The 22,545-nt window shown below is 37.6% G+C and overlaps 1 protein-coding gene across 1 annotated transcript; it reads left to right on the forward strand.

Annotated features, from left to right (window-relative positions):
* The first annotated feature begins 13,549 nt into the window (after positions 1-13,549).
* Positions 13,550-21,630, forward strand: LOC107792809 (uncharacterized). Its single transcript, XM_016615045.2, has 6 exons — positions 13,550-13,688; positions 16,880-16,989; positions 18,105-18,292; positions 18,662-18,859; positions 20,613-20,672; positions 21,290-21,630. The coding sequence occupies exons 2-6, from the start codon at positions 16,881-16,883 to the stop codon at positions 21,449-21,451; spliced, it is 717 nt and encodes a 238-aa protein (XP_016470531.2). The 5' UTR covers positions 13,550-13,688; position 16,880; the 3' UTR covers positions 21,452-21,630.
* Positions 21,631-22,545: the final 915 nt, after the last annotated feature.

Below are 22,545 nucleotides of genomic sequence, written 5' to 3' on the forward strand. Positions count from 1 at the left end.
TTTTATAGGTCAAACAAGAAAGATATGTTCTTGTTTAACGAGATGATTCAGGTATGAAGAAGGTAACCTTAGGGTGTGAAGGGATGGGTACTCATCCCCGCTCAAATATCAGAGAGATTACTCTCAAGGCGGCCTGAATATCAGAGAGATTACTCTCAAGGTGGCCCAACAATCGGAGAGATTACTCTCAAGGTGACCTGACTATCGTAGAGATTACTCTCAATGTGGCCCGACTATTAGAGAGATTACTCTCAAGACGACCAAAATATCAGAGAGATTACTCTCAAAGAGGCCCGACTATCGGAGAGATTACTCTCAATGTGACCCGACTATTAGAGAAACTACTCTCAAGGTGGTCCGACTATCGAAGATATTACTCTGAAGGTGGTCCAAATATCGAAGAGATTACTCTCAAGGTGTGAAGGGATGGATACTCATCCCGCCCAAAAACTGGAGGCTATTTCATCCATTTGGACTTTGATGACTTTTTTTCCTTTTCAGCCCGAAGAGATGGTAAATTTCAAAGACTATACCTCACATTCATTCAAATTTAGATATCTCGTAATCGAGACTAAAGATGGTATAGAACAAACCAAGTTTTTGGTTCACACCCCACAAGCTGGCCGGTATGCAGCCTCATGGCCTTCTTTAAGGAACTCGCTTCATGTTGGACCTTGGAGCAAAAGTCTACTTCTAATCCATTGTCCAAAATGTGGTCTCTCAGAGTTCCAATCCATCGCCACGTAAACGTTTTTAGCACCATTCCAAACTTAGGGTGTCGCATAATTCAAGGAGAAGTACGTTGGGGAAACACAACAACAATCGAGGGTGAGTATCATCATATTCTAGGATATTGGGAGTGGGATGAAGATTTACTTGGTGGAAGCCAACAAACCCTGAGTACAATAAAGAGTTTTGATACTATCTATGCCTCACTTTTCACTTATGACCAAAACTCAAATATTTTGCAAGCATTTTGTGAGGCTTGGTGACCCAAGACGAACACACTTCTTACATCAGCTGGGGAACAATTTATCTCTCTTTGGGACTTACATATCCTTAGAGATATGCCCATTGCGGGTTTTCCATATGAAAAAGTGGTACCTGAGACAAGAGAACTTATCGGTTTAGACGAAAAACAGTTGAGATTTATTCCTCGATCTTGTGAGTATTTATTTGTTGCCTTCCATCACCATAAGAAAGGTATGGGTGTTAACCAAAAAGTCTCCCTGAGGAAGTGGATAAATTTTTGGTATAAGAAAGCTTTAATATATAAACCTTTCCCACTGCGAAAGGAAAAGAAATCTGTGCGCCTAAAGTCGACTCATAATCCTAGCAGAGTTATTTCCAAGACAACTAGGTGGTCGAGTGATCAAGAAGCTATATTTTCCAAGCTTAGGGTGAGGTCTAACAAGAAAGATGAAACATATATAGCAATCTTATTATCATGTTGGCTATGTTCTTTTGTGTTCCCAATAAGGCAGAAAACTTCATTCGACCCGAAACTTTTAAGATGGCAAGCGGGCGAAAGATTAGCCTTGCAGTCCCAATTTTGGCGAGTATTTATCATGGTTTGAATAAGATTTTGTGTTCTTCCCAACTTAATTAGGTCAAATTTATTTTCCCATCCATTATGTTTACGGCTAGCTTGCACATTACCTCAAAATCCATTATTCACTTGCTAAGGGTTCGTTTGTCCCTTTGATGGTGGCATACTCAGGAGAGGGAGTCGCGAGGTACTTTGACAAGAAGGATGCAAGAAAACGCATCCATAATGGAGAGGATATAGTTTGGACACCAACAATATTAACTAATTCTCGTCGTTATTATTATGTGGATAACGAGGCCCCGCAAGAGTTGGAGTCAAATTACTTCATTGTGTTTTAATTACCTCCCTTTGATGTATGATAACTCACTCACCATCAAGCCATATAGCCAATATCGCTTTGGTCGTTAATTTAGGTTTTACCGAAACGTCCCCGGTATTTTGGAGAATGATATCCGTAGCACCTCTCTAGATGAAGGACTTAGGTTTTGGAGGATTTGCATACTGTATCGGTCTATGTCACTTGCGGCTTTTCCCCTAACGGGAGATCCTGTGGAGAAGCTTTTCTTCACTAATTATATATCTTGGTGGGAGAAAGCACATGGAAAGTTTCTCGAGGATAATTTACAAGCTCTGGTAGACCATATTGGGCTAAAATCTACTATTCCTTTAGGAGATGAAGATCAAGGTATTGGAAAGATACTCTCAAAAGTCAAAGAACCACCTACTCCAATCCCAAAATTTAGTTACACAACATAAGAAAAGGAAATTTAAATCCTCAAAGGCAGCTTTGAAAGGGGTGGTGTGCACTTCAATAGATATAGAGAAACACCCTCTAGTTCTTCCATTTAGCACGTGAGTTCCTCAAGATACAAGACAAAGTACCAATGAAGATCAAAATTGGAAAAATAAACAGCCTAACCCAGTAGAGATCGTAGAGGTTCCAAGTGTTGATAGTCTCTCAAGAACGCATACAACTTGTAACAAAGAGGCAAAATACAATCACCTCGCCTTTTTCCTATTTTTTTTAATGAATAGCTTCACTAAAAATTACTTACCTTATTTGACTTTTTCTTATGCAGTTAAATGCCATTGGGCATCCTATGGTATCCTACATGACAACCCGCAAGTGAGTGATGAATCTATTGGAGGGCTTACATCTAAAGTGAAGCCATCTTCAAAGGCATCATCTCTTCCTCATGAATAATCCCTAAAAAGACAAACTCCAAATGGGATAACTCGCGTTCCACCAATGAGCAATATCTATTTTTGAAGGAAAGAGCTTTGTCTTTAATCGCAAAAAGGAATTCATCTTGGGACTTTGGGAGGATATTTGTAATAGACTCTCCAAAACTCGTGCAGAATTGCTCTCATCTTATAGGGAGCAAATCATTGAGATTTTTGAGGATATGTAAAAGGCAAATATTTTGGATCTTTCTCCATTAGAGTGTTTACTGTATTCTCTTTTCGAGCTTGTTGCTTCACATGACCAAGAGCAATCTAATTTGGCTGATAAGACGAGTGAAGATGAGAAGTTAGAGCTGATTTCCAAAGCTAAAGAGCGTCTCGAATCGTTCAAACTTGAAGCAAGTGAGAAAGTCAAGAAAGTTTCCTCTAGTGAAATAAACTAAAGAGAGTTGTGAAGAAGTTGCAGACATTACAACAAGAGAGGGAGCATCTCGAAGGTGTTATAAAAGCGACTCAAAAGGAAGTTGAAGAGATTCAAGCAAAATTTTCAACTGCCGAGACTGCGGTCTCTTCATATGACAACGTAAATTTGCTGATTGTTGATGATTCAAGCAATCTGGAGGAGAAGAAGAAGAAGAAGAACGTGGAGACTAGCTGTCAAAAATTGATCAACTACAAGTTCTGTTTAGATTAGGCTATTAGCATTATTTTCCCTTTTATATTTATGTTAGATTGACCTAGTGGATATTTATTTAATCTTATATAAGATTGCTTCTGTTTTGCTTTATATTATCGGACTTTTATCTTAGTCGCTTAATTTTCAGCTTTACGCGCTTGTAACAAAAGATTCATATCATGTCGTAGGAAAGTCCCAATAAAGAACCGTTAGATTTTTCAAAAAATTATACTTCAATATCTAAAATATATACCCAAAACTTAGAATCAAACACCTTCTGAATCGCCCCAGATAATATTTTCAAACCAAATTTTGATTCCACCACGTTGAAAATTTCAGATTTGCACAGTCTCACCAAAAAATCATATCTTGGTGTAGAAAAGTCAAAATCGTAGACCGTTTGATTTTTTGGAAGATTAACTTAAAAATATATAACATATCCAAAATGCAAAATTTAATGGCCTAAGTATAGTTTCATATAATAGTTCGAAATCAATATTAAATTCAGACACACTGACGATTTCAGATTTGCATGACTTCACCAAAAGTTTTGTATTTTGATGTAGGGACGTCGAAATCATGAACCGTTTGATTTCATGAAAACTAAACCTCAAAATCTAAAACATATCCAAAATGTAAAATTTAATGCCTTAAGGATAGTTTTAGATTATAGTTCGAAGTCGACTTTGGTTTCCGATATGCTGACAGTTTTAAATTAGCGAGACTTTGCCAAAACTTTTATGTTTTGGTATGAAAGTCTCGGGATCACAAGACATTTTTCTTGCTATCAATCGAAATTCAAGATATCCATTCTCACAAATATCTTGGGTTCAAGTCTCATTGAATTTGAAACGTTGCGCCAATCCATCTTTCGTCTTATACTTGTGTTCCCTTTTGACGCCTCTCTTTTCTTCCCTATTATTTAGGGAAGTGAGTGGATATGAAAACCAACAAACTTGAATGTTATGCGAACATGAAGACATAGAGAATCCCCAGACTTCAATTTCAGATACTTTGTAGCCTCCTAAAAGATATTAATAATTTCATTGAAGACACCAATTTACCATAGCGGCTTGCCCCCTTTAAATCAAATGGAATCTAAAGTTTAACAGAATAATGGTATCTCAGCTCTATTTTCAAGTGTTGAATGAATGGATTATATTTCATTGTACTTCATTCGGACAACGATCGGGGGATTATGTATCTTTTGAACTTATGCAACTGAACTCAGAATGAAACTCTAAGCTGCCTACGTACCTCGGTGAAGAGGATCAAGTCATATCCTAGTGCAGAATGGGTGATTTTTTATTTTTTTTACGTCCTAACTTTTTCCTAGGCCACCTCTTTCGAGGTTTTCAACCTAGCGGACACTTTTTTGGTGGGCCGTACACAGTTTAGACTCATACGAGCTAGGAGTGTAGGAACATGCAGTTTAGGCTCGTGCATCAAGGAGCGTTTCAACTTCATGGATGATACTTCTTCAAAAACATGCCATTGATAGGGTCGATTCTCATGCCATTTGCATCAACCAGTTTGTAAGCACCACTTGAATAAGCTTCTTGCACGACATATGGCCCATCCCATTTTAAAGTGAACTTCCCTATAGGTTTATGGGAAGTAATAATGGGTCTTCTTATTCCAAGGATTTTATCTCCTACTTGAAAGGATCTTGGGCGGACTCTTTTATTGAAGGCGCAAGACAATCGATCTTGAGAACATTCAAGACTCCGTTGAGATTCCAACCTCTTCTCACCAAGAGCCTCCAACTCTGCTAATCGAAGTCGAGCATTTTCTTCATTAGTGAGCTCTTCTTGAATAGCTAATCGTAATGAATGTATTTGACGCACGAGTGGCACGACAACTTCGACTCCATAAATGAGTGCATAAGGGGTCACTTATGTTGTCGTGCGGTGAGTTGTCCTATATGCCCATAGGGCTTCTTCCATATGGCCATGCCAATCCCATTTGGATTTGGAGATGAATTTCTTTAACAAGTTGCATAGAGTCTTGTTAAATGTCTCGGCTAGACCATTGGCGGCAGCATTGTACATAGAAGAGTTATGTTGCTTGAAGCCAAAGAGTTCACAAATCTTGTTCATTAACCTATTGTTGAATGCCTTGCCATTATCCGTTATTATGTTACGTGGTATGCCAAAGCGATAGATAATATTTAATCAGAAGAAACTTGCAACATTTTCCTTCTTTACTTCCTTAAGAGCAACAACTTCAGCCTATTTTGAGAAGTAGTCAGTTGCAGCCAAGATGTATAGATGCCCACCAGAGGACTTTGGAAGTGGTCCAATAATATCCAATCCCCAAGCGCCAAATGACCAGGATGCAACAGTTGGGTGTAACACTACAAGAGGTTGATGAATAAAATTCGCATGGAATTGACAAGCCTTGCATCTTCAAGCGTAGTCCAAGCAATATTTTACCATCATTGGCCAATAATATCCCATCCTTTTTATATGAAAGTGGAGCTTTGCTCCAGACTAGTATGACCCACATACCCCAGAATGTGCCTCTTGAAAAGCTTGGAGTGCTTCTTCTTCCCCTAAGCATCGTAAGAGTACTCCCTCGAATGACCTTCTGTATAGGGTATCTTTGTAGTAAAGGAAGTGAGGTGCAGGAAACGGATTTTAGTCCTTCTTCTCGGATTTTCTGGAAGTATCTCATAGCTTAAGTAGTCGATAATGGGTTGTCGCCATTCTTCTTTCTCATCTTTAGAAACAGCGACAAGATGTTTGAGTTCATTTTCTTCACCTTCAACCTCATTTGGCGGCGGTACTACCAATTTTTGGCAGACAATAACTTCTGCTTGATCAGGCAGGGTTAACGATGAAGCTAGGGCAGATAAAGCATCAGCCTTCTTGTTTTCTTTCCTTGGCACATATTGAATAGTCGCGTCATCGCCCAACCCTATTAATTTTTTAGCATAATCATAGTAAGGGCGTAGTTCGGGTTTCTTGACCTCGTAACCACCGAAAAGCTGGTGATCACCAACTGAGAGTCACAAATACTTGCAATTGCAATCGTTTCATTTCGATAGCCATCTCAAGCCCAAGTATTAGTGCTTGTTACTCAGCAACGTTGTTAGAGAAGAGTTCCGTCAACGTAAAGGAGTAGAGCAGAGAACTTCACTTTGAGAAGTGACAAATACTACACCAGCACTAGCTCCTCCGCATGTGCAGCACCATCAAAGTACATCTTCCATGGAGGTTGAACTTCAATGACCATTTTGTCCTCATCAGGTAGTTCGTCATCCAACTTCCAATCATCAAGTATATGGTGATTTGCCAAGAAGTCCGCTAACGCTTGTCCTTTTATAGCCTTTTGAGGGATGTACACAATTTTAAATTGTTGAAACTGGAGGTACCACCTTGCTAGTCGATCACTAAGGACAGGTTTTGATATCACGAACTTGATGGGATTTGCTCTAGAAACCAAATGAACGACATGAGCTTGAAAGTAATGCTTCAACTTTTGGATTGAGAAGACTAGCGCCAAACATAACTTTTTGATTGGCGAATAATTCAGCTCATTTGGTTTCATCATCCCGCTCAAGTAGTAAAGGGAGTTTTCTTTCCCTGTACTATTTTTTTGGGCCAACATCACTCCAACAGACCTTTCTTGTGCGGAAATACATAGTATCAACAACTTTTCAGGTATAGAGGCTGCTAAAACTGGAGGCATCATCGAGTAGGTTCTGATACTTTCAAAGGTATTGCTACAAGCTTGGTCCCACTTGAAAGGGACGCCTTTCTTCATGAGGTGATTGAATGGTTGGCACCTCCCAGGTAGGTTTGAGGTGAATCTCCTAAGGTATGCTAGCTTTCCTTGGAGACTTTTCAATTCATGAATATCGCGAGGCTCAGACGTTTTCAAAATGGCATCCACTTTGGCTTGATCAATCTCGATCCCTCGATGTCGGACAATGAAACTAAGGAACTTTCCAGGAGTAACTCCAAAGGCACATTTAATGGATTCATCCAAAGTTGGTACCTCCAGAGCAATTAAAACACTATTCTCAAGTCATTCAAGTGGTTGCCCTTGTTTCTTGACTTTACCACCAAGTCATCCACATAGTATTCAACATTCTTGTGGAGAAGGTCATCAAGATATTTTGCATAGCCCGTTGGTAAGTAGCACCAGCATTCTTCAAGACAAAAGGCATTACCTTATAGCAATAAATACATTTAGAGGTGTGGAATGCAATAAGCTCTTAATCTTTTGGTGCCATGCGAATTTGGTTATAGCCCAATGAACCGTCCATGAAAGACATTGCCTCATAACCAGTAGTAGCATCGATCATCAGCTCTAGAATATGAAGCAAGAATTCATCTTTCGTACATGCATTGTTGAGATCCCCGAAGTCAACGCATACTCGAATCTGGCCATTTTAATTCTTTATAGGGACAATACTTGAAACCCTTGTTGAGTATTTAACTTCATGAATAAATCCAACTTTGATGAGTTTGTTAACTTCAGTTTCAATCAGAGGGACCAGGTCCGGCCTAAAACGCCTTTGAGCTTGCTTAACAGGATGCGTGCCATTCTTGACTACAAGGTGATGGACTGCTACTTTAGGGTCCAAGCCAGGCATCACTTTGTAACTCCAAGAAAAGACATCTTTAAACTCCTTAAGTAACTCCATATAAGTGTTTTCTTCATCGGCCGCTAGTAAAGCACTTAGATAAGTGGGGCTCGGTTCTTCATCAGTGGCAAAGACTTCTTTCAAAGCGTCCACTATTGTCTTTACCCCTTATTCAAGTTTAGGCGGAGCATCCTTTGCATTTTTATCTTCTTGAGGGCCCCCATCATCAAAGGATATGTGGTAACACGGTGAAAAATCCTCCAATTCTGCATTATCCTCCATTGAAGATAGAACACCGTGCTCGCTTTGTGCAGTAACATGATACGAAGAACCCACACTTTCTTCGTCTTTATCACGTTCTTTAGTGTAAACCATAGTGTATGGCTTCACCTTTAGTACCTCATCATACGAAACCATGACTTTTGTTTGTCGCCTTATTCTAGAAGGAACCAGATTTTGGAAATCCTTAGAGATCTTCTGAATTTTAGGCGAAACGAGTGTTCTTGTGTTTCGATAATTTATCTAGAACTTATTTCTCTTTTTTAATGGACCCACTCTCTCAAATACGGAAGTCCTCATAGTTGATTTTCCAAGTCGATCAAAGATAGAAGGCTTGTTAGAAACGACAGATTCATTTTCTACAGTGATATAATTGCTGCTCGCGCTTCTTATAGAGATGCGCACTGGTGACAGTTTTTTGTATCCCAAACCTTCACATGGTTGCCTCGTCGCAACTTCTGATGAGAGCTTCCCAAACTTTGATAGCTCATTGGGATTGTATCCAGCTTTTGCAAATAGCATGTAAGCGTTAGGATCAAAACCTTCATCTGTTCGCTTTGTATGGAGTGCTACATTCTGCAAATGATTTTGAGCCACAAACCCTGCAAATGGCTTTGAGGACAACTTTACCGCCTCAATTCATTTTACCGGAAGAGTTAACTCTTTTAGCATGTTAGTTTAGAGATTAGATGATTCACCTTCATATTTCTTCCTTTTTGGAACATATTGGAGCGCATGAGTTACTTTCTTGCCATAAGACACAATATCCCCTCTATAAGATTTATTCGAGTTAGGTTGTACCTCCTCAGTAACAGCTTTGGCTTTACCAGCAGCCACATCAGCTCTTTTAGTTGTGGGCTCGTTATTCTTGCTTTTCATGACATCACCATCTTTTAGCTCCTTCACAATGCGGTTCTTCAAGTAGAACTTTGCATCGGGTAAGTGTGACTCAGCCTCGGTGAATGGCTCATCATCATCAACTATCTTCTCTTCGACTTAACCCTCGTAGTATTTTAAACATTGATGGTAAGTAGATGGAATTACTTTATTCTCATGTATCCAAGGCCTTCCAAGCAGGACGTTGTATGAAATCTTTGCATTGATCATATGCATCCATGTACTTGATCGCATATCTTCAATAGTGATCCCCAACCTAATCGCACCTATGGCTCTTTGCCCTACTTGGTTGAATCCTTGGATCATCACACGACTTTCCGAGAGTTCGTTCATGGGAATACCAAGTTATTTCACTATGCAAATTGGCAAGATGTTCACTGAGGATCCTCTATCAACCAAAATTTGATTTACCCTTTCATTATGCATATATCCAACCAGGTACAACGGGCGGTTATGAAGAGTGTCACCTAGTACAAGATCGTCATTTATGAATGTAAGTTTTTCCTCGCACGCGTTAACTTCTTGAGGAATAGACTCGATGAGATTTTATGAAGATGGTGCCAAACGGTAGGTCATCACTCTTTTCTTCCCCTTTATCAGCATTGCAACAAGAGGCCTCAATACCATTATAGGAAATCTTCATGCGGAACCAACATGGAAAGAAATCCTCCAAGGTCACCGGATGTCGTGGCTTTTTAGGGTGGTGCACCTCTATTTTTGCTTTCTTCAAATGCCTAACTAGATTCTGTTTCATTGGTCTTTTTACCATCATTTTTTTCGTAAGTTGTTCTATTGATTCTTTTAGTGGGCTCCTTTTTTGGTGCCTATGACGAGTCACCAACGTCCAACCTTCATCATCATGAGGCTGATCGACTTTAACTTTGTTGTTCTCCATTAATTCTTCATCTTTACTTTCTTTAAAATCACATAATTCATCTGGGCTGAATGAGCCAAAGGTGATAGAGACTTGGTTTGCGCTTGGTTTCTCATCTTCAAGCACGATCTTCTTTTCACTAGCCAAGTCCATAAATTTGTCCTTAAATACAAAACACTTCTCTAGAGGGTGGCTTACAAGTCGATGGTATTTGCATTAATTTGGGTCATTCGTTTTACCAGCTTCATTTGGCCATTTCATCTCCGGAAGCTCAATAAGATTTAATTCGAGGAGTTCTTCAAAAATTGTTGGCACATCAGAATCCAGAAATGGGTGCTCCTTCTCTTGCATTTCTTTTAGAGTCAACTTCCCATTTGGTTTATCTTGAAAAGAAGTGGATTTCATACTCTGCTTTTTGCTCACCTTCGTTGTGAACTTCACAGGTGATGTGTTGACATTCATAGCTTCTTTTCTTTCAGACCTGGGTACAGACTTGCTCCATTTCCTAACTTCTTGCTTATCGTTCCCTTTGCGAGGCTCATAGATATGCAACTTTTCGTTTCCAGCGGAGGCCATGCTTAACTCTATGTCATGGGCACGAGTCGTAACTTCTTCAAATGTGCTAGGCTTGATACCTTGCAAGATGTAGCGGAGTCCCCAATGCATGCCTTGCATGCATATCTCTATGCCATAAGCTTCACTAAGACTTTCTTTGTAGTTGAGGCTTGCATTCCTCCAACGATTGATAATTTCGATAACTGGTTCACTCTTTCGTTGATGAGTATTTGTAAGTTCTATCATACTCATAGTATGTCTCGTGCTATAAAAGCGATTGGGAAACTCTTGCTCTAGTTGATCCCAGCTATCAATAGATCTAGCTTCAAGGTATGTGTACCAGTCAAAAGTATTTCCTTTTAGCAAGCGGACAAACTTCTTGATGAGGAAATCTCCATAAGTCCCATCATAGTTGCACATCTCAACAAAGTGCGCCACATGTTGCTTTGGATTACCTTTACCATCAAACTGTTGAAGCTTTAGAAGTTGATAGCCAACAGGGATCTTCAACATATCGACCCTTGCAGTGTACGACTTTGCATATGTAAGGGAGAACTTGACAGCAACTTCATACTTGTTCTTAATAGTTTCTTCAATGAACTCATTCAGTTGATCGTTTGGAATCATCCCTTCAGATGAGATAGGAATAGCCTTAGCGGATGCTACTTATCTTGGGTTAGAATCACTCTCTAGAACTTCTGGGAGCTTGCTAGTGTGTGGGTGGATTCTTCTTCCTCAAAATTCCTACCCTATATGTTAGCTTGTCGATTCTAGCATCTTGATTTGTCATGCACTTGGTCAAGCTAGTGATTGCTTCCGCCAAGTTTGCCAACTACTCCTCCACAGATTAAGTGTTTGTCGCCATGGCTTGCATGATTGTTGTGGGCGATGGAGAGTAGCATGGATTGTCACACAGATTAATCCTCAATTGGCTCACACTATGTGGTGTAAGTAGAGAGGATACATCACTTGAAGCATCATCATCTTCCTTCACAGCAGAGTTTTTTGATTCGGAGAGGTTAAGCAGAGCAAGAGTTTTCTTAATCTTTTCAATAATATCGCTTCCTTCTTCGGGTACGTTTGTGGAAGATCTTGCTCATTTTTGAGGATGAAGATCCGAAAATAGGGTTGATGCGGACGACGCTTGGAGTGCTTGTTGTCCTAAAAAGCTTGTCTTGATCTTTGTAGTCGGTCCAAAACTTCCAAAGCTAACATCGAGGATGCTTTCCACATCAGCATAGAACTTGGAATTGGCAGCCTTGGTGGACGTTGATTTGGAGTTGATTTTCTTTGAAGCCATTTCGATGTTCTTGAACTTTGGTGATCGAAAAGTTGAGATGAGAGGTAGAGATTGTCCCACTGGGCGTGCCAGAATTTGTAGACAATAAATTTGCTTCAAGAAAAATAAAATCAAGACCGAAAAATATTGCAACAATCGTAGTATTTGATTTCAAGTAATATAAGTATACAATCTCTATGAATCCCCTGATTCTTCTTTCCAATAGAAAATAAATTCAAGGGCCTTCAAGCTTGATCTTGAATTTATATTTTTGCCACGAACGATGATCTTGAATTTAACTAGCACGAACTTTGATTTGAACTCGTACTCCTTGAACCTTGATTTGTTATTTGTTCTTGAGCTTGAACTTGATTTCTTGAACTTGAACTTGATTGCTTGAAGCTTGAAACTTGAAGAGAAATTTGCGGCATTTGATCCACGAGCTCTCTCTTGCTTCTTGTTATAACTTCTGGTGTCTTTTATGGGTTATGAAGACCCCTACTTATAGTTGTGGGATGGAAGAGTTGTGATAAGAACAAACTCTTTCCGGCCAATTTAAAGTATGATAAGGCCGCATTTGATTGGCCAGAACATATCACTTGCACACGTGTCGCGATTTCATTGGCCTTTTAATGTGACTTGGCATGCCTTGTGATTTTGACACGTGGCATAATCCTATTGGCTCTTCCGTTTGACTTGGCGTGCCACGTCATTTGACACGTGGCACCAAATTGGGTCTCTAGGAAGATGACATTTCGGGCTTAATGAAATGGACTCATCACTTTAGCCCAATAAGACTTATTTATTTAATCCATATACATTAAACTTATATTATTAATTCATTTATATTAGCCCTTAATATTTATTTGGACTAATACAGTCCAAATTATTTTATTGAATTTAAATTCAATAACTTTTGCATGCTTACAATTCATAAACTTCAAATTCTGAAACAGTCTCTGTCGATAGCCTCCTCTTCTATTATCGACGAGCTTTAAACTATTTCACAAAGTAATGCATCTTATTTAGTATAAGTCAGAAATATAGCAGACTAACCACTAGAATGCTTGGACGATAACATTGATAGTTTCTACATTTTTTTGATAAGTGATAGTTTTTATACATGCAAAGATCCTTTCTTGTTCCCTTCAATATCCCCATAGGAGCTAGAAATAAAAGGAGAAAACCCCGTAATGTTTATTAAATGGATATGATGATTTTGTTGGCTGGATATAAGTAAGGCATTTCGTGTAAAGTTCCTCTATTGTCTGCGTGAATAGGTTGGGTCGTATTATGCTCTCTCTACAAGCCATCTTTTTAATTGTGTAATACTAAAGTAAAGGACTACCTTTTCGAAAGGGAAGCTTCATTTGAAATATTACAGGAGGAATGTATTTGAAAGGACAAAGATAATACTTTTGAAACTTGCTAACTTATGCGAAGGAATGAGTAAACAGTAAATAATCTGTCGCGGATTAAAAGTAAAAAAAATCTTATGAAAAAATGATATTGTATAGCTGAGAATTTTTTTTTTTGGAATTAATCCAGACCAAAAAGAAGAGAGGTCTTTGTTACTTTGATTACTAATATTTTTTTTTAAAAAGGAAAAATAATAATAATAATAATAATGCGGTTGGATAAAGATCCAAATATAGCAGTCGCAGGGGATTAGGTCCCAATAGAATACCCCAACAAGCCAAAAAATAATTGTGATAGCTTCCTACTACAAGAAAGGGGGCGTTGGTTGAAGGAAGCGTTCTGTATTTTTCGCTGACTCAGAAAATCTTCCCCTTTTTGCAAGTAAACATTCTTCATCTTTCTCATTCATCTTTCCATATAGAATTTTTTTTTAATTTAAATTTGTTTATTTTTCCTCTCTGCAATGATCTCACTTTGTTTATTTACATTAAAGACATAAATGATGCTGATCTTCCTTGAACAAATAATTTTCCTGCTTTCGATCCTTAATTATTTTATGGGTTTATTCTTGTCTTTGCAGTCTTCTTATTGTCTATGTTTCTATTAAATTCATAGTAATATGTACCTATTCCCTGTTCACTGGATCAAACTTCAAACAACGGGAAGAGGGTGGGGGGGGGGGAAGGGGGGATTCAGCTGCAATCCAGTTTGTAAATTCAAAAGATGAAACCTTTTTAAGTTGTGGAGGAATCTAAACCTTATTGAAGTTGATATCATGGGAATATAATTTAGTTATTTCTGCTGAGAGTAGAAGTAGCTGAGATTGTTGCTCTTATCATCTAATTTAGTCGTGACTCAAGTTAAGTTTGAAATTTGATCTGTTACTATTTTGGGATTGAGGCTATTGAGGCGTAATTGATTGATCGATATGGCTGTCAAACACTCGAGCAAAGTTGGAGTGTTTGATCAGTCAGTAGTTTGAGATTGAGGAATTGTTGATTGATTGATATGATGTAAAACACTCAGCATAGGGATCAGCTTCTGGTTCAAAAGTAATTGGATGGTTTTGAATTTGAGCATTATTTTATAGGAGTTGTATCTTGGCTTTTATGACAGGAGCAAATTTGACAGTATATGTGAGACTGTAAATTTATTTAAAATACACAAATACTTTTGAAAGGCTGACGTTGATAATTTTAATGCTATAAAGTGTAGAGGCAGTATGTCTAGTCTTAGTCCTTGGCAACCTGCATATGCAACTGTTGGACTGAGTTAAGAGGTAATTTATTGCTTATTTGATCAGCCTGAGACAAAGCCAGCATGAACCAGATAGATTCTCAGCTTGAATATTCAGTGTAATTATTGCAAAGGAAATTATGAGTCTTCTTGTTTTGCGTCGGGAGTCTTGTGTGACAAGAAAGTGCCACCGTTACTAAAAGGTAAGTTTTATAGAGCAGTGGTTAGGCCTGCCATGTTATATGGAACTAAATGTTGGCCGGTAAAGAACTCACACATCCAGAAGATGAAAGTAGCAGAGATGAGGATGTTGAGGTGGATGTGCGGGCATACAAGGATGGATAAGATTAGGAATGAAGATATTCGAGAGAAGGTGGGTGTGGCCCCCATGGAGGACAAGATGCGGGAAGTAAGACTCAGATGGTTCGGGCACATTCAGAGGAGGAACACTGATGCACCGGTGAGGAGGTGTGAGCGACTGGCTGTAGTGGGCACCCGGAGAGGTAGAGGACGACCTAAGAAGTATTGGGGAGAGGTGATCAGACAGGATATGGTGCGACTTAGGATTACTGGTGACATGACCCTTGACAGAGAATTATGGAGGTCGAGCATTAAGGTTGTAGGTTAGGGGAGAGTTGGGAATATTTCTACAGCACAATAGAGTGAGACTAGCCAGTTAGGAGTTAGACTAAGAATGTCATTGGTCGTCTATTGATGCAGGGCTTTACCTTCTAGTTTTACTATACCAGCCATCTATTTCGTATTTCGTATTCTGTATTTCATATCTCTTATATATTGCTGTTATTTTATTATGCATTTTTATGGTACTAATATATCGGCTCCTGTTGCTTTTTTGAGCCGAGGGTCTCCTGGAAACAGCCTCTCTACCCTTCGGGGTAGGGGTAAGGTCTGCGTACATATTATCCTCCTCCCCAGACCCCACTTGTGGGATTATACTGGGTCGTTGTTGTTGTTGTTGTTGTTGTTATGTGCACTTCAACTTTTTTTTTCCTCTCGTGTTCCTATTGTTCTTCTCGTTTGAGTGAATAGTTCTTAATGAATGACTGTGAGATCAGTTCTATTGAAATAAAAAGAAGTCTTCAAGACCCATTTTTTGAATAAACTTGTCCATGGTAAAAATGCTGACTTCCAACTCTTTAGCATATTGCTTGCAATGTCTAGATATATTCGCAAGCTAGAAGAAAAATGGTGATAGACTACTATCTGGTCCTAACAGGCATGTGCCTGAAGTGTATAGCAGTACATTGTAGCAAGTAGTGTTAGAAACTCAGTATTCGATGCTGCAAATCCTTGATAGACCTTGTGATGATTTATTTATTGTTGAACTTTTTGAGCGGCCAAAGTTTTCATCTTTAAGTAAATGTAAGCAAAAGTTATACTCAAAACAATCTCTTTAGGAGAGCCAATTTTGCATATTTCTGTCAGATCCCCCTTCTGAAGTATGGCTACTTCATTCACAAATCATTTTCTTCTGCTGTGTAACCAAATAAGGTTCATTAAAGAAACCTTGTTGACAAAATGGACTTGTAAGCAAAACACCAAATATAATAACAATAACTATGTGTCAACCAAATTAGTTGAGCTCAGCTATATGAGTCATCTAAATTGAATTAGGGTTTCTCTAAATTTTTAGACTCATATATCTTAAACTTATAATACTCCCGATAAGCACTAGATAAACTTTTGTCATTTATCCTCTAAGGATGTTAGTTTCAGCTTATGTCAGACATGGTCATTTGTGATCTTCTTGTATATCCACACATTTATCTTAACATTCTCATTTTTAAGACACTCATGTTGTGGATATGTTGGGACTTAGAGGCGCAACATACAGTATTACTGATAACATAATTTTTTGATAGAATTTGTCTTTCATCTTGGTAGGTATTTGTTATTGCATAGCAGTCCTATAACACCTCTATTTCAACCACCCTATTTATTTCTATGTGGTACATCTTGTTCTCGTGCCATTTTTCTTTTAGTCTGAACAATAACTACAACAACAACAACCCAGTAAAATCCCACAAGTGGGCTTAGGCATCACATTTCCGTCTAGTCTCACTTAAACTTCATTCTTTCTGTCGGGCAAATGCCATATCTTTTCCCTATTCTTATATGGAATTCTCACAAATGTTACTTTGCACGTATGTTTATGTGGGTTCGAAACACATAATTAATGCACGATAAGAAAAGACAGCTTCATGTGCTTGCAACTGTCATTCTTCAAGTGCTATTAGCATGTCTCTCGTTGATTTCTCTTTTTTGTACTTTATTATGCTATTTCTTGAATCTGGACTTACTGTTTCACTTGGCAGCATGGATGTCAAGGTCTGCCTCTGCCTTCTCATACTCGGTGCTGTGTGTTGTACTGCTAGAGAATTAGCAGCCCCTGACCTCCTTATTAAAGAAACCACGGATGTTTCAGGTACTTTTCCTATTCTTTTGTTACAAGTGCCAATGGCTTTAGTATTGTGTTTGGATATGATTTTTGTAATATGGATTCTGAAATAATGGGATAGCTTTAAATTACACACACATAGGAAAATGATGACTGCTAAATAGTAAATCTGCAGCCGTAAAATTTACAAATTCTGTGAACAGCATTGATGTCCTTCTATGGTCAGCGACCTATCCATAATTAACGAGAACCTCTTGGATTTTCCAGGGTAGATGTCTAGTGGAAGTTTGTGATTTTCTTGCTAGTGAAAGCATTTCCTAAGCTAAGCTTTGAATATCCTTGCAGTTTATTCATTTACTAATTTTCAGTTCCTAAAAACTCTTATAGTAATGACCTTTCTCTTCCATTTTTTCCTCCCCAATCCTCTAAATTTAAACTGCAACATCAACTTTCTCTAAACCAAAGATTTTTTTTTTCCACCTATTACCAACCAACCAGTCTCTTGAGGAAGTACCGTCAATATATTTGCCATGGGGTCTTCTGTTTTCAAGTCGATTTGGTTTGTTAGTTCCGTTTATTTAAGATATACTTCATATGACTTATAATGAGATCGACATCGATTTTTCCTATGTGTGTATTATACTGTTATGTCAAATATGGCCTGTTTTTATTAAATAGAGGGATAGACTGTGGAAATACAAACTTGGAAGGTCAAGTGTTTCATTTTATTTGCTTGGTAGTCTAGGTCATAATAGCAGTTTACTTCATTTTAATAAGGGGTTCATGATAATTTGAGAAACTATGGTGAAAAGTTATCCTCAGAATCTTGACTTGGATGCTTGCCTGCAAATTTCAAATTAGCTACTTATATGGCTTTATTGTCTGTTTATCCTCCATTATTAAGATTTTGTTAGATGGGGATGTAAGTGATTTTTCCGTCCAATTATCTTTCTGGTAGATTTCTTTTATTCATGCTTACTAGCCTAATCTATGTTTAACTATATTCTTCTGTGGCAGATGCTATCATCTTGTTGATATATTTATGTGAAGTCATTTATATTACTTGATTGATTTAGGAGTATGGAGTACCTGAATAAAAACTTTATTATGACATAACATTGATCTTGGCTTTCTTGCAATAGCATTGTGGATAAGTAACCTACAGGCACAGAAACAACTTCAGTCTCTGAAAGACGTCGAAGGATTGTGCACATTGTGTGAAGAATATACTGCTAGTGCACTTGGTTACCTTTCTAATAACGAGACCCAAACAAAGATACTTGACCTACTTCTCAACACCTGTTCGAAGATGCCAATATACAAGCTCAAGGTACTTGTGATCTGACCTAAATGTCCATCTATTGACCGTTAATTGGGCCCAAATGATTAATTCACACTGTCAATAATGCTACTAAATTGTTAATAATTCCTAATCTCACACACACACACACACACATTTGCAATAAATTTATCACTTTGCTGTCTATATTTGTTAGTGTCGATGTATACTGGCAATTAGGTGATGCCTTGACGCTTTGGCACCTGCAGGAAAGCCCCTTATAAGGGAGGCGAAGTTCTCAGCCTGTGTTGCGCATAGCTTGATATTTTTAGGATTATGCAACAACATTGATAATGTTATTTTCTATCTTTTGCAACATTAATTTTCAAGTGACTTTCTCTTAAAATCTTTTGCTTGTAGTGCACTGCCCTGGTGGATCAGTATGTTCGTCCCTTCTTCTTAGTGATCTCCACTATAAAACCTGACGATATTTGCCAAAAGGTTGACCTTTGTCAGAAAGTGGTTTCCATCTCTCAACAGTTCTCTCAGAATGGCTGTGACTTGTGTCATCAAGTGGTTAAAGAGACACTTTTGAAATTGAAAAATCCTGACACTCAGGTACTCGTCTTTCATTATATATATACATTTTATATGTCGAACTATCGACAGAAAGGACAAAAGAACCATGTTTTCATGGTTAGCGTCCACTTACATTTAGCCGAGAGTCTGAACTATTACAAAGGTCGGAAGGTGGTTAATCTGACTCTCTAAATGCTACATAAAAATGTCAATCCAAAATTGCAAATTTGTTACTGATAATGATACGTCATTTGGAAGAAGTCACTAATTATGTGCATTTTGTTTGATAAGGTACAAATATCATAATATACTTGTATTTACCATCACATTTATGAAACTGTATTTTCTCAACTTTGTGAATGCATAAAAAATTATTTTTTAGCATTTCTTTGTAGCTGCAAGTTATTCATACAAGATAGGTATGTGTGTGTCTACTGCTAAGGTGGTGCTGGGACTCTTTTGGTCAAGCTTGCACATACCTTGACTATTCCACCGGGTACCTGCTAGTATGTCAATGGTTCGGTTCGGCCGATTAATTTATAAAATTTGTATAGTAGCAGTTTTTCGGTTACTCTACTATGTATAACCAAAGTTAGACTTTTGAAAACTGTCCCAATCATCTCGGTTTGTCTTCGGTATTAGTTTGGTTCGGTTAACTTTCAGTATTTTTCTTAAAATGTCATGTAAGGATTGATAGTAGAAGTTAGAATGTGATAACATATGTACTTACATAGGACTTTGGTAAAACTTTCTAAACATTTTTACTGTTTAAAAATGGATGAATCAAGGGAATATGAAAGATGGCTAGAAGAGAGATCCATCTCACTAAAAGAAAGTAAGCGAAGACAAGAGAAATATAAATCATACAATACAAGTAGGAATATATTAATCAAGTTGGGATTCAAAAATAGAGTTTATTAGAAGATTAAGTATCCAATAAGAGAAATGTAAATCATACGAGAAGAAAGATATTCAACCTTGTAGTTTGCTACTTAAGATGCAGGAACTAGTTTAGTTTCAATAGGTGTAGCAGAATATGTTTGGGAGCTGGGACTTTTTGTTATAATTACTTGTTGGCTTGTAATTGTTTTCAAAACTAAGGCCCAAGCAAAAAAAATAATGTTTTATTATTTTTAAACTTAATAATATAAAATATATTTTTCATGTGCAAATTTATTCGGTAGGGTTCAGTATTTTCTCGGTTTATTTTTATAAAAATAAAAAACCTACTCTAATTATTGGTACGGTAATATATTCATCTAAAAACCTACGGTTTTATTAAAAGAAACCTAATAATCAGTTGGGTACCGTACGGTCGGTCGGTTTAGTCGGTTTTTAAAGATCCATTGATATCCCTACCACCTCTCGCCAGAACAGGTTCCGAGTAAATCAGCCACGAAAACTTAGGCAGATAGAAAGATTCCCCTAGCTTTTTTGTTCCCTCTACTATGATTTGAGTCTTGATTTCATGGTTTTCATTCCCACTTCTTTGATAGCTAGCCTACACCCTTGGGTGTGATATCATGAAGAAATATTGTTGAGCATTGTTAGTAATTAAAAAGACTATGTCATTGGATTTACTGGTTCGAATCTGGCAGGTTGGATGTTTTATTTCATTTATCCTCATACAAAGAATGTCATTAAATTTACTATAGATGTATATGGAGATAGTAAGTGGTTGTCTTTTTTTTCTTTTTTTAGTGGTTAGTGACAGTATGTGGTTGTTGTGTGACAGAATATATTCACTTGTGATTATCTTCAGCAAACTCATTTTCTTCTTGTATTCTTTCAGTTAGACATACTTGAGTTGCTCCTGAAGGCATGTGGATCTGTTGAAAAATATGCTAATAAGGTAAAAACCCTCTGAAACTAATCTTCTATCATAACTATAACTTAATGCCTGCTTTTACTTCGTAAATTCCATCTCAGATAACTCCTTGAATTGTGATAGCTAACAACTATTGTACTTGTTTTGGACTTTTTGGTGTCCTTCAAAAGCTTTTGCAAGCCCCATGTGTCCACAACTATGTTGCTTGGACTCTCCGGAAATGCCACGGGGTGCATGTTGGATCCTCCAAAAGTAGTACATTTTTTGAGGATCCGACACGGGTGCGACAGCATTTTGGAGAGTCCATTGCAATATAGGTCCACAACCCTGAATTGTTAGAAGAAATGAAATGCTTGTCAATGAATGTTTCCTCCGCATTAAGGGGCAAGTTTGCAAAGGATATCTGATGATCCATTATATTTTACTTTGAGACATGCTGTAATACGTGATCACAAGACTTAATTGAGGAATAAGTGCCAGGATCAAGTTATATTACTTGCAATATTTCTGTATCCAAGAGCATTATGAAGTACTTGATGATTATACGTGGAAGGATAAAAGGTCGTCTGATAACTGTACTGATGTTTCTTTTCTTTCTTTGTCTTGCCGGTTTTTTCTTTGTGCCTCGTGATGTTCTGCAGTGCAAGAAAATGGTCTTTGAATATGCACCAGTGATCCTCGTTAATGCGGAACATTTTCTGGAGAAAAATGACGTATGCACCATCTTGCATGCCTGTGAGCCTGCTGTTGGTAAGGAGGAAGTGTTACCAAAGATGCAAACTTCAATGCATTCTACCTCTTAAGGAATACAGGTTATTGACACTAGCTTTGGGATGTGTTATAGTTAAACAATTGGATACCATTTTTCTGTTTGTGCCTTATTGTGTATAGTGTGTGAAATTGAAGTGCAAACTTCATCTCTTGTTTATATGCATTGATGTTTATCTAAGAACCAAATTTAATAAAAGTCGGTCGTTCTTGATTGCTATGAGCGCTTAGATTGTATAGTATTTTGTTGTCTTATTTTCTTGGGTTAGACGGGCGCCTGGCTTGCTCTAAAACCCAATTGCCCCCGCCTGCGCGTTATTTACACTAGGTGACCACTTTTGTCGCCTTGTATTTAGAAGTTGGCCACTCTTTCGAAATTAGACATTGTTTTGAATATAGTTTGAATTTTGAGCTTTAGATCAGGTTATTACTTTTGAACTTCAGACCATTGGTCTAATTTTGGAAAAATTGCCAATTTCTAAATATGAGGTCATAAAATTGTTGTGTGTAAATCGACGGGGGATTTGCAGCCGTACCCTATTTTTATGCCACCTTTTAACCTATACCATATTTTTAAAAACTATTGATTTTGTAACCAATTAACAAAAAATTCATAATAATATGACCATTATACCCCTTCGAAAACATATAAAAGATGCATCAAGCATACCCAGATTCAAATTCCAGATCTTCTCCGTATCTCCTCCATTAGTCCGTCTCTCCTGAGATTGCCTCTCGCAAACCAGATTTGAACCAGATTCAAATTCCAAAATACCAAAACATGCTAAAGTTTTTGTCGTAAAGCCTTTTCAAAAAATTTCGGCCAAATGTGTTGAAGTTTTTAGTATATTTCTAAAAACTTCAGCACCTGATAAGCTAAAGTTTTTTTGTTTGATTCAATAGTTTTTTTCGTAAAGTTTTTTTAAAAAACTTCGGCCCAATGTACTGAAGTTTTTTAGTATATTTCTAAAAACTTCAGCATCCGATAAGCTGAAATTTTTGTGTTGGATTCTATAGTTTTGTTATGACTTTTAACCAAAACTTCAGCTTAAAAAGCAGAAGTCATTTACTTCATGCTTAAGTTTTTTCAAACAAAAATATACTTAAAATTCATGATAAAAGACACAAA

Source organism: Nicotiana tabacum, chromosome 5 (assembly GCF_000715075.1).
Source record: "Nicotiana tabacum cultivar K326 chromosome 5, ASM71507v2, whole genome shotgun sequence".
NCBI classification, from domain to species: domain Eukaryota; kingdom Viridiplantae; phylum Streptophyta; class Magnoliopsida; order Solanales; family Solanaceae; genus Nicotiana; species Nicotiana tabacum.